This window comes from Mesocricetus auratus, unplaced genomic scaffold (genome assembly GCF_017639785.1).
Source record: "Mesocricetus auratus isolate SY011 unplaced genomic scaffold, BCM_Maur_2.0 Super-Scaffold_100008, whole genome shotgun sequence".
In the NCBI taxonomy this organism is placed as follows: Eukaryota; Metazoa; Chordata; class Mammalia; order Rodentia; family Cricetidae; genus Mesocricetus; species Mesocricetus auratus.
Window position 1 is genome coordinate 73,191,311 of NW_024429192.1, and position 13,158 is coordinate 73,204,468.

Consider the following 13,158-nt stretch of genomic DNA (forward strand, 5'->3'; position numbering starts at 1 on the left):
TTAAAAAAAAGTCTGTTCTGAATGAGAGGAAAATTAAAACCAGGTGTGGTGGACACACCTGTAATCCCAATATTGGAGGTGGAGACAGGTGGGTCAGGTTACTTAGAGAGTGAAAGGCCAGCCTGTGTTTCATGAATCCTTGTATAAAAACAAGCAAGCTAATACCCCCAAAAGGCCAGTGATATGACTCAGTAGGTAAAGGTACTTGCTACGTAGTACTGGCGGTTGGTTTTTTGTTTGTTTTGTTTTGTTTGTTTGCTTTTTGGTTTTTCGAGACAGGGTTTCTCTGTAGCTTTGGAGGCTGTCCTGGAACTCACTCTGTAGACCAGGCTGGCCTCAAACTCACAGAGATCCGCCTGCCTCTGCCTCCCAAGTGCTGGGATTAAAGTTGTGCGCTACCACTGCCCGGCTAATTCAATCCCTGGAACCCATTTAGAGGTGAAAAGAACAGATTTCACAAGGCTGTTGTCTGACCTTTACATACATGCCATGGCATGTCATCTCCCCAATCATGAACACATATACATAATAATACAAGCAGAAACAAAATAGAAAATGAATCCACTAAGAGGAGCTTGGTCACCTGAACACAGTCATGGACACCTATTGTCTAGTGCTTGGGATACTAAGGCAGGAGGATTGGGAGTGAAAGGTCTGCTTGGGATTTAGCAAGTTTGAGGCTGGGAACGTAGCTTGATGGTAGAGTGCTTGCCTCGAATCCAGTGGCTGTTGATTCCCTGCTGTGGTGGAAGAAGAAAGAAAATGAGCATGGAGTTAGGCTGTAGAAGGCCTCAGGAATGGGTGTCCATATAGAAGCATGGTTTTTGCTGGTATTGATGGGGAATGCAGGACTCTATTGAGGATGGTTAAGTGAGCAGTCAGGTTCTAGATCTAAAACACAGTAGAGACTGGTGGGTGACAGTTGACCTGTCAGGTAGCTGAGAGTACCCTGGGGGAATTGGAAGGCTCGTTTAGGCAGTAGTGGGTAAGAGACATAGCAAAAAGAAGGGAGGGGCACCCTCGGCAACCAACGTGGAGCAGCAGTGACAGGCCTGGCCCTGTGCAAGGTTGCATGGTGTTTGTTGCTTGAGGGTTGGCTTTTTTTCCCCCAGTTGTGATGGAAACAAAGCTGTGACTTGGGGACACTGTATTTTCTCTGAAAGTGGCATAATGTGTCCTGGTAACAGGAAAGTAAGCTGTAGTAACAGTGCTTGAGAGTCCCACTCTCAGCAAGGGGTTGGCAGAGGCGAATGTTTCTCCATTCCTGCCTCACACCCTTCTCTTTCCCGTGCACTTCTGGCCTGGACTGTTCATTGCAGATTGCCCCAGGGTAGCCTTAGGCCAGAGGCCTTCCTGGTCCTTCAGGATCCTCTGGCTTCATGTAGACAGCCTCATCTTTTTCATGTAGTGGGTTCCATTTCCTTTCGTGGGGCTCCTGGAATCTCACAGCATCCTGTTCCTCTGACCACAGTTCAAAGTGAAAGTTGACATACCCACTTGAGCAAGAAGGATGTCCTGAGAATATGGGGGTGGGGAAGACTTCCCTAGGTGAGAAGTCAGGAAAGCCACCAATCAGAGACCAGTATAGTTTTTTCAGGTGTATGATGGGGGCTGAAGGGAGCCTATGGTTATCTAAGAACAAGGATGTGATAGTACTAGGGTGGCCTTTGCAGACCTCACATAATAGAATGTTGGAGGAGACCGATGTACCCAATCTGGAGTACAGGTTAGAGGAAGGTGGCACAGCCTGTGATGAACATTTGGGTAGATACAAAGCTTAGAGGTTCCTGTAAGGGGTGCACCTCATGGGCAGAAACTCAGGAGGTTCCTGACTACATTCCAGGCCATGCTGTGAGTATACGGTGCTCCATGAACCTCTGTCACGGCTCTGGATCAGCAGGGCCTAATGCCAGGATGGAGGGTGTTCAGACCAGGCTGCAGCAAAGAAGCGGTGGAGTAGGAAGTGTAGGCCTGAAAGCCAAGTTGCTCTCCTACTCAGTGATGTGCTGTCCTCATGTCCTCCAAAGGTATGACCCGAGGCACAATCGCTGGTTCCAGATCCAGTCCTTGCAGCAGGAACATGCAGATCTGTGTGTGTGTGTCGTGGGCAAGTACATCTATGCTGTGGCAGGCCGTGACTACCACAATGACCTGAATGCTGTGGAACGCTATGATCCTGCCACCAACTCCTGGGATTATGTGGCCCCACTCAAGAGGGAGGTAAGGAAGCCCTCCAACAGGAGTCTTCCCAGTTTCCTTCCATGGGCTGTACTCAGAGGCCCAGGTGTTAAGACTGGTCCTGGTCCCAAGTCAGGGACTCAGGCCTGGTAGTCGGAAGCCATGTCTCTCCCAGGATTCTGTAAGTGGTGAACCTGTCAGACCAGTGACCATTATGAGTTTCATGTGGTGAGATTGCCACTCACCTTGTCCCTATACTTCTGTATAGATGGAAATTTTCCCCTTATCTGTTCTTGCTGACACAAGCTGGAAGATTTCCAAATATGTCAAAACAGAGGGACTTGAAGAGACTGGAGGGCACTGATTCACAGGTTGTCCTCAAACTCCTCCCCTACAGGAAAACCACAGGACCTTCCAGAGGCCACACAATGCTTTGGAAGTTTTATTTTCATAAAGACAATAATAATCATGTACATACAGCATAGCACCTGGGTTTAGTCCAGTTTGGAGATGCTTAAAATTATGTACATGATGTAAAGGTAATGCTTTATGGGGTACATCTTGTTCTTTTTCTGGTTCTGGGATTCTTTGGCCAAGCCACAGACCACCTGTGGGATCCCAGGGCAAGGAATGGGTCTTGGTGTCAGCTCTAAAGCCTTGGCCTCTGAGGAAAGGTGTTGGGGTTGTTATGCACTTGCCCCAGGCTGACACCTTAGGAATTGCCGGGTACTCCAGAATCAGGATGGTCACACATTAAAAACTCTGCCGTGCCGGGTGTTGGTGGCGCACGCCTTTAATCCCAGCACTTGGGAGGCAGAGGCAGGTGGATCTCTATGAGTTCGAGGCCAGCCTGGTCTACAAGAGCTAGTTCCAGGACAGCCTCCAAAGCCACAGAGAAACCCTGTCTCGAAAAACCAAAAAAAAACAAAAACAAAAAAAAAAACTGCCGCACTGGGCTGGATTGATGGCTCAGTGGTTAAGAATACTAGCTGCTCTTCCAGAGGTCCTGAGTTCAATTCCCAGTAACCACATGGTTGTAATGAGTCTGGTGCCCTCTTCTGGTGGGCAGGCGTACATGCAGACAGAACCCTGTATACATAATAAATAAATCTTTTGAAAAACAAAATCTCTGCCCCAGTGAGGGGCCTGGGCGGAACTCCTCTGGCTTTGGAGTGCTTCCCACTACCTGCCATTTCTCGCTCACCCTTCCTCACACCTGTGGGGATTAAGACTTTGACCTCATTGGCTTGAGATCAGGATCTCCTGAGAAATCACAAAGTGGCCCCATTCATGTCGTCCTTTCTGCAGGCTCCAGGTGTGCCAGGTCCTTGCTCTTTAGCTTGTTCCCAGGGAAGAAAGTTCTGCCCTAGTTCTAGAGAAAGGAGCAGATTTTGCATGGAAAATATCTGGGGCTCTTGAGAGCTGGTAGAGCCTATTCCAGGGGTTTGGGAAAGGTTTGTGGGCGAAGGGCATCTGTGGGCAAAGCTGCAGTTCTTCATCTTGAACTCCACTTATTCAGCTGCTAGTCCCCTTCATTCCTTCATGCATGTGACCACCTCTTCTGTATTGTGCACTAAGGCTCCTCCACCAGGTGGTCTCATCCCAAGCACCGCTGGAGTAGTTACAGTGACCGTGAGTAGATAAGAGAAGTGAAGAGGGGGAGGAGTTCTGGAGGGCTCAGGACTCTCAGTGATTAAGTGGAGATATATTATTTGGGGAATGTCTATCTGAGTAAGTGCCAGAGTAAGACATAAAAATAAATTAGCCGTTTTCAGTGGCTAAGGGCCTTCCAGAGCAGGGAGAGACAGACCTGATAGCCTCGTGAAGAGCAGAGAGCCTGAAGAGTAAAGAGGAGGAGGAAGGAGGGCAGTGTTGGTCTAGGGCTGGGCCAGGCCTGTGGAGGTAGAGAAATGGGAGGACTAAAGAGTGGTATGGAGGTCACTCAAAGTGGTCCATCAGTTTCAGTGTAAAACTAGACCCTTTGACAGAGGAACCAGAACAGGACCGTATGTGCGACAATGCCTATGATCTCAGTGCTGGGAGACAGGCAGGAGGGTCACAACCAGTCTGAGGTCAGCCTGGTCTATATTGTGAATTCCAGGGCTATGTAGCAAGCCCCTGTCTTTTTTTTCTCTTTGTTTGTTCTTTGTTTTTTGTTTTTCAGGACAGGGTTTCTCTGTAGCTCCATGGACCAGGCTGACTTCAAACTCAGAGATCTTCGTGCCTCTGCTTCCCTAGTGCTGGGATTAAAGGCATGCACCATGAATATTAATAGCCACTTTTTTGGATAGTAGCCAGAAACTGAACAAATTAGATATCCATCAACAGTTGAATGGCTAAATAAACTGTGGTTGATTGACAGCAATAAAAAGGAACTAACTGGGTAATGGAGATCCTAGTCAGGGATAGAAAGCCAGTAATAAAGGTTCTGTTTTCAGACCAGGTGAGATGGAGCACATCTTTAATCTTAGCACTTGGGAGGCAGAGGCTGGGGGTGGCGGTCTTCCTTAGTTTGAGGCCAGTCTGATCTACATAGTGAGTTCAGGACAGCCGTGGCTACACAGAGAATTCTAGGATAGAGAAACCCTATTTCAAAACAAGACCAGACCTGTTCTATCTTATTTGTATGTTGTTCTTGAAATGACAACATTGTAGAAATAGGGAAGAGATTGGTGATTATCAGACATTGGATATAGGGGTACGGGCCAGGAGAGGAATGGTGTGACTGTTGTCAATTTAAACTGACAACAGAGAGACCAATCCTCCAAATCCAAGTGTTTGTTCAGGAACAGCAAGGCATTCTAGGATACATGTGCTGTGGTGGAGCATAGACAGGTGTGTCCAAAGGGAGTGGGCAAGGAGAAGTTTTTAAAGACAGAGTCTTGGTGAATAAAGATGCTTTCCGTGTAAGCCTAACAACTTAAGTTTTACCCCTGGGTCTCACAGAGTAAGAAAGAACTGACTTCTGCACACATGTGCACATACATGATGATGATGATAAAGACAAAATACATGTAAGCGGTTGGAGACTTAACTCCTTTAGTTTTAGGTGCTCATTGTGGGAGTTGTAACTGTGGTTGGAGGGGTCTCCTTTTTAAAAAAAATATTTTTATTGGTGTTTTGCCTGTATGTATGTCTGTGTGAAGTGTTGGATTCTGGAATTATAGACACTTGTGAGCTACCATGTGGGTGCTGGGAATTGAACCTGGGTGTCCTGGAAGAGTATTTGAGTGTTTTTCATCCTTGTTTGGTTGAATCCAGAGATGCAAACCCATGGATATGGAGAGCTAATTATATTTGATGCTTTGTCTCAATCGTTTCCTTGTCTTCCTGTGGGTGGGAACTATCTGCAGACACATCTAGGAAGGTGTCTGGTGGAAAGTTGAAGCCACCAAGGGTGGGTCCTCGCTGCCAGTGTGCTTCTCTGGCAGTTTGGAAAGTGGGCCTTAGTTTTCTTGTTCCCCATCCAGATGTTTCCTTTAGGGACAAAGGAACATAAAGATTACATTTAATTTCTGGGTCTGTAGATAACATACCCTCTTGGAAAGAGGTTGGGGTCAACAAGTCGGGCAACATACTCAAATAGAATTGGGGTGTATTCTCCTCAGTATGCGAGGGTACATCAGATGTGGCGAAACCTTGATTGATGTGTTGTCAGGCAGGTGCAGGGTGGTGGAGGCAGCTGCTACTGGCCTCTTTCCTTACTGTCTTCTTGCCCGTTCTCTACCTTTCCTGGATCTCATGGTGGCTCCAAACAGGTATATGCCCATGCAGGCACCACACTGCAGGGAAAGATGTACATCACCTGTGGTCGCAGAGGAGAGGACTACCTGAAAGAGACGCACTGCTACGACCCAGAAAGCAACACATGGCATACTCTGGCTGACGGGCCTGTGCGACGTGCCTGGCATGGCATGGCTGCCCTCCTCGACAAGCTGTTTGTGATTGGAGGCAGCAACAATGATGCTGGCTACAGGAGGGATGTGCACCAGGTGAGCTGGGCCCAGGCCACCAACCTCAGAACTGAGCAGAAGGTCCAGGGAGTTCCCATGCACCCTCCATTCATGCATAGCCTCCATACTATATATGTATGTATATATGTCCTTCACCAGAAGGGCACATGTGTTAGGGTTGTTGAACTCATATCACTCCAAGCCCACAGCTTTCATGAAGACCCATACTTACTGCTGCACATTCTGTATAATGTATACATATGACTACCATAGTAGTTTCACTTGTGCATTTGGTTATTATGTTTCATCAAAAAGTTAATATACCCATGCTAAGCAGTGGTGATATATACCTTTAATCCCAGTACTCGGGAGGCAGAGGCAGGCGCATGGTCTACAGAGTGAGTTCCAGGCCAGCATGGTTTACAGAGTGAGTTCCAGGCCAGTGTCTACATAGAAAAACTCTATAAGTTAACATACCCACATTGTCAACCCTCTAACAAAGACTAGAGAAAAAAATGAGAAGCACTCATCCCCTCTGCCTGTACTGTTCGCTCTCAGTCTGTCTGTGACTTGCTTCTAGTTGTTCATAGTGAAAGAGCATCCCAAGCCAAGTGTGGTAGTCCATTCCTGCAACCCCAGAATTCCAGTCTGAAGCTAGAGGATTGCAAGTTTGGGACCAGCCTGGGCTATGCAGTGAAATGAAAGTAAAGACACAAAATGTACTTTTTTCACCAGCATTGTCCCTAGCATTCTCCAGTTTAACATACGTGTGTGTGTGTGTACATATTGGGAAATTAATTAAGCCCAGGATCTCACATGGGTTAGAGAAATTCTACCACAGAGTTAATCTACAGGTGTCTTTTTCCTTTTTTTTTTTTTTTTCACTAAGTTGCCCAAGCTGACTTTGAACTCATTTTGTAACCCTGTCAGAACTCGTAACTTGGGCAGTCCTGCCTTACTCTTTTAGCTGGAAATACAGGCCTGTGCCCGTGGGCCAGCTTTGTAACTACTGCCTGCCCCACTCTGGGAGCTGGCAGCATCTTGTTAGGTCAGTGTATCGTTTGGGTTAGTCTGAGCTTTACTCCACATTACACTATGGATAATACTGGCATTGAAGAGCTGGTCAGGGGTTTGGGGTTCTCTCAGGTTCACGAATCTCAATCCCTACCCCAGACCATTGATTTGGAAGTTCTGGGAGTAGGGCTTGACAACCTGAATTAACATTTCCTCACAAGGTAGAACCTGACCTAATGTATAAGTTTCTATCATAAATCGCCATAAACCTTAATAACACAAATTTATTATCACAGCCGTAAGTCCAGCAGGCTGACATCAAGGTGTCAACAGGTATCTTTCCGTTTCCTGGCTAGCTGTAGACTGCCTTTCTTGGCTGCCTTCCCTCATGGCAACCACTTTGTCTATAAGCCAGTAAGGGCAGGTGGAGTCCTCCTTCCTATCCCTTCTGTCTGGCTTTCTCCGTTCTTATTTTGAGTACTTATACAATTAAAGGTGTTCTCCCATTCATGATAGGATTGTATATCTGTAGTCTTACAACAAACTAAAAATATCCTAGCTCAGCTGTACATTTAACCAGGCTAGGAAAATATCTTAGTCCATGAAGTGCTTTCCATACAAGCACAAGGACAACACAAAAAACTGGGCATGGTGGTGCCTGGTTGTAACCCAGTGCTGCTTCTTGTAGACAGGCTGGAGCTTGCTGATTGTTGAGCCTAGGTCTCAGTGAGAGATCCTGTCTCAAAAAACAAGATGGTGACTCCTGAGGAACGTCATATGAGCTTGATCTCTGGCCTCCACACACATACAAATGCATTTAGCACCCTGACCTATGGTCTGTCATCACTTAGCCACACGGGATGCTGTAGGAGCTCAGTGTTTCCCTTCAAGATGGAGTAGCTGACACAGGCTGTAGCTCACCCTCTCACCCACTATCACACAAGAATTGTACTGGGTTTACCAACTCATGAAAAGGCCAAGTCTAAACTCTGAACAATGGTTTCTGCCAAAATATATAGCAATATAAAGCTGAGAGTTTTTAAGTGAAACATTAAGTCAGAACTGTCTGTAGACTGGCCACAGTGGTTCAGTCCTGAACCAATTGATGTCAGCAAAGTTTGAAGCCAGCTTGGTCTACATAGAAAGTTATAGGCTACATACAGGGTGTTGTGTATCTAGATCCTGTCTCCAAACCAAACCCAAAGCTGTATGTAGATGGGTCTACCTAGAAAATAACACCCCTCCCCCCAAAAAAAACTTACATACAACCCTTAATCCTACCTGTAAAGTTAGTTTTGCCATGTAACATAACACATTAATGGGTTCCAAAGATTAGGATGAGGACATCCTGGGGTGAGGAGGCATTATTTTGCCTATTATACCTAGAACCTCAATTTGATTGCTAAGTGAAACAGATAAGATTTTGAGCAATGGTGCTGGAGAGATGACTCAGAAGCACTGGCTGCTTTTCCAGAGGTTCTGAGTTCAATTCCCAGCAACCACATAGTGGCTCACAACCATCTCTAGTGGGATCTGATGCCCTCTTCTGGCATAAGGGTGTGCATGAGATAGACCATGCACACATAAATTGTTACTTGGGCCTGTAGCCCCAGCACTTAGGAGCAAACCAGAAGAACTGCCACAAGTTTCACATCTGTGCCATCCACACACCAGAGTCCAGCCAGCCAGGACTGCATGGCAGTATTTATTCATTTGTTTGTTTATAAAACAGGGTGTGAATATGTACTTGCTACATCAACCAGGCCGGTCTAGAACTCCCAGGAGCCGCCTACCTCTGCCTCCGAGTGCTGGGACTAAAGGTGTTCACCACCACTGCCCAGCTTGAAGAAGAGATTTAAGTGTCTCTCTCTCTCTCTTTCTTTTGGTTTTTTTGAGACAGGGTTTCTCTGTATTATTTTGGAGATTGTCCTGGAACTTGCTTTGTAGACCAGGCTGGCCTCAAACTCACAGAAATCTACCTGCCACTGCCTCCCAAGTGCTGGGATTAAAGGCATGTGCCACCAATGCCCGGCATTTAAGTGTCTCTTAATACATATGACTAAATTCCCTTCCTGGCATGTGAAATAGGTGCAAACTGGCTTTGCCACCCCTTCGCCAGCATTGGGTTTTATGATTTCCTTCCTTCTTTCCATGGTTGCTGGTTACCAGATGACATTTTGGTATTACATTTCTTGGATTACCAGTAGGTTGGTTTTTTCCCAACAGTGTATGAGAAGAAGGGTGGTAGTCATGATTGGTGAGCAAATAACTGCTTCCACAGGCTCTCACAAGTATGAATGGGGTGCTATGAAGGAGGGAAAGATTAGGTGGGGTCCATGGGAGTGGGAGACAAGCAGGACTGATATGGAGATGATGGGAGGGGCACCCCTGCACTCTTAGCTGAAGGTCAGGGAAGCAAGATGTTGACCTACAGCCAAGAGAGGTGGGAGTAGCCAATGACAAAGTGACCTGTGCTGGGCTGGCAACCTGTCCCAGAAGCTGCCTGTGTTGACCCTAACCTTGGCTTTGCAGGTGGCTTGCTACAGCTGCACATCTCGGCAGTGGTCAATGGTCTGCCCACTCCCAGCTGGGCATGGTGAACCTGGCATTGCTGTACTAGACAACAGGATATATGTGCTGGGTGGCCGTTCTCACAACCGAGGCAGCCGCACGGGCTACGTGCACATCTACGACATAGAGAAAGACTGCTGGGAAGAGGGGCCTCAGCTGAACAATTCCATCTCTGGCCTTGCAGCCTGTGTGCTCACCCTGCCCCGCTCCCTGCTCTGTGAGCCACCCCGAGGGACCCCCAACCGCAGCCAGGCAGATGCAGACTTTGCCTCTGAAGTGATGAGTGTATCGGACTGGGAGGAGTTTGACAACTCTAGTGAGGACTAGGGATCTCATGCCTAGTGTTTGATGGGGGTAACTGGGACAGTGAAGGCCACAGGGCCTGGGTTAAAATACCAGGCTCCAGGGTAGCGCCCTTCCCAAGCTCTTTTCCACTCTGTTTCTTCAACCAGCTTGCTGCCAGTATTTGCGAACTATATGGCTGTGAATTATATTATAAGGAAAAGTTCTCCAGAAAGACTGCTGTCAGCTGAGGGAGTGATCAGGCCCATCCTCTGTGAACTCTGAAGGGCTGGTATCTCTTTTTGGCCTCTTCTTCCCCTTAGTCTGGTCTCTGATGGGTTAAGTAAGGTCCCTCCTGCAAGAGATCTTGGGGGATAGCAGTTCTAACCGTGGCCAAAGTTCATGAGTCCCTTCTTCCTTGACCCAAATGGTCTGGTGAACAGCTCCAGCTGCCTGCAGTCAGGGCCTTGAGCAGCTGGTGAGCTTTCAAGGGACAGAGGAAACCGTGTACCCAGAGCTGGTCCTAGGGATGAGGAGATGCCCACATAACTGTGTGTTTCTGACCCAATATTGTTGAAAATGAAATAAAACATTATACAAAAGGTGTTGTGTCTTCTGTGGCCACGGTCTGCATTTCTTTCTTCTCCAGTCAGGGCATCTCTGAGTGGCATCCAGGAGGCACAGTTTTCAAATCAGCTGCCCTGGGGGCTGCACTTAGCATGGAAACTCAAGGACCATGAGGTCACTACCCTGCTTCGGACATCAGATGAGCTCCATAGTCTGAAAGAATGTTGGTTGCAGAGACCAGGACCTGCCCCAACAGAGGTGGCAAGTAACTGCCTTTCTCCTAGTCAGGACATCTCGTATGTCTGCTCTGTGGCTCACCAGCTCCTGCTGCCCCCCACACACGCTAGTTGCTAGTCTCATCTTCCTTGGAGAACCCAGGATGGTTCAGTTCACTGGGTTCCTAAGGTAGAAAGCTCTGAGGGCTGGGGTGCCGCTCAGTGCTGGAGCACTTGCCTAGAATATGATCCATTCATGAAAACGGAAAGGCAGTGTGGGATGGGACGTACAATGTCCTGGTCTGTCAGGAAATAGATCTAAGGTACAGGAGGAAGGGTGCCTATATAGTACTTTCCCACCTGACTTCCCAAAAGCTTGTCAGATGACCCTTGGGTAATCATCTTGGAGGCTGCATTGGCATAGCAGGCAAGAGCTCTACTCCCCTTTACCAGAACCTCCCTAACCCCTTTGGGAGCTGTCCAGAGAGATCCATGCTCAACATGGGCGCACTCAGGGTCCAAGCATCAGTCTTGTTCCCAGAACACTTTTCCTGCCATTTGCTACAAGGTCTTCAATTGCAGATTCCTATCACAGGCCACCGGCCTCTTGCCAGAATGGACAGCCGGGCAGAGGGAACACCCATTCTTCCCTCTGGTGCCCTTTCAAGGAAGGGGAGAATACAAAAAGGGTGGTATGGTGGAGGCACGGACTGAGAAAGGGTAGTTGCTTGCTCTGGATCCCTGAAGGCAGTGGGTTGGAGACCTGGAGTTGACACCTCCCAACAAGCCACATGTGTAACCTCACTGTCTTAGTGTAAAAGGAAGCTTTTCCTTGAGAGAAGCCTTCCCGCCAGCCTGGTTCCAAAGTCGCATCAGTCCCAAATAAACACACAGGAGGTTATATTAATTATGAAGCTATTGGCCTTGCTTGTTTCTTACTGGCTAGCTCTGACTTAAGTAATTACCCCATAATTGTTAATCTAAGTATGTCTCTTACCGGAGAAGTTTCCGGGCTTCCTACCCCATGGCGTTACATCTCGACTCTCTTGTGTTTCTCCTTCCCAGAGTCCTCCTGGACTCCTAGTCCCTCCTATCTAGATTCCTATTGGCCAGCAGTGCTTTACTGACAAAGGACTTCCCCAACATCTTAGGATCTTGGGCCCTTAGAAAAGCATGATATCACACAGATACCTCAGAGTGACAAACCCCCACCCAAATATTGACATCTGCCTGAAGAGAGCCATTTGCTCCAGTGTCCTCTCCCCAGTTTTAAGGAGGAACACTGTTTAGCAGGTCTCAAAGTACTTTGTGCACCAGTCTCCTAACACTATTGTCAACCAAGCCAATGTGATCAGTGTTTACAGAGTGATCTGGCTGCCCAAAGGGCAGGGGGAGCCCTCCGAGCTCATCTGGGTCTTTCTGGCCATGTATTTTGGCTCTGTCTGCATTGCACTCTCAGAACAAGAACTATCCTTGGTTTCATCTCAGTCCTAGGCCCCCTGCCTGCAACCACAGGGAGGTGTGAAGTCTCTAATGTCCCCCAGTGCCCAGTGTCACCACTTCCAACCTCAAACTGTGGACCACAGTAAATCTTTCTTTCTAATATTCTCATTTATTTATTTATTTGAGACAGGATCTCTATGTGAATACATCCTGGGCGTATTAGAACTTGCTATGTAGGTAGAAGAGTGTGGCCTCAAACTCATAAAGGTCCTGTCTTCCGAGTGCTGAGATTCAGGGTATGCCAGCACCAACACCCAGCTAAAGTTTTCTTTAAGTTGTGTTTGTCAACATATTTGTCACAGCAACAGGGAAAGTAAGACAACATCGAAAGTCACCATCCACAGTGTCTCAAGAGTTGGACCTACAAGGTTGCAATGTGTGCCAGGTACCCAGGCAGGAGCCCACCCTGGTTTAGGAAGGTGGGTAAATGGGATATGTGGGTGACACTGAAGGCCTTCTAAGGAGGGGTTCATTGCAGGTTGTGCCTTCACAGACTTCAAGCTTGGGAGTTGGTCTATGGTAAGAGTGTTAAGTTGATGCCATTGGAACTTGGCCCAGCCCAGGTTTCCCTTCAGGTCCAGTGAGGTCAGTATAAAGCTTGGGGTGAACACTGCAACCACACGAACCTCTGCTGGTAGCAGCCATGGGAGCCTCCTTGGGGAGGGTGCCGCTGAGGACAGGGCTCAGGCTCAGCTTCCCAGAAGTGGTCAGCTTATTGACTTGGGCTGAGAAGTGTTTGCATTTGTGACCACATGGGAACACTTCCTTTTACCTACCCCACCTCCTCTCTGCACCACCAGCCTAGCCAGTCTGAGGGCTGCAAAGAGGCCTGAGGTCCCCTACTCCACCCCCAGCCTGCTAACACCTATGGCCTT

General features: G+C 47.8%; 1 protein-coding gene across 6 annotated transcripts in view; it reads left to right on the forward strand.

Annotated features, from left to right (window-relative positions):
• The window catches only part of Klhl22 (kelch like family member 22), a 42,224-nt gene extending 31,624 nt beyond the window's left edge, over positions 1 to 10,600 (forward strand). For all 6 annotated transcript variants that reach the window (XM_013118724.3, XM_040751162.1, XM_013118725.3 and 3 more), the window contains 3 exons: positions 2,028 to 2,220; positions 5,937 to 6,170; positions 9,678 to 10,600. In XM_013118724.3, the coding sequence (XP_012974178.1) occupies positions 2,028 to 2,220; positions 5,937 to 6,170; positions 9,678 to 10,043 (793 nt within the window). In that variant the 3' untranslated portion in view covers positions 10,044 to 10,600. The remainder of the gene's footprint in view (positions 1 to 2,027; positions 2,221 to 5,936; positions 6,171 to 9,677) is intronic.
• Positions 10,601 to 13,158: the final 2,558 nt, after the last annotated feature.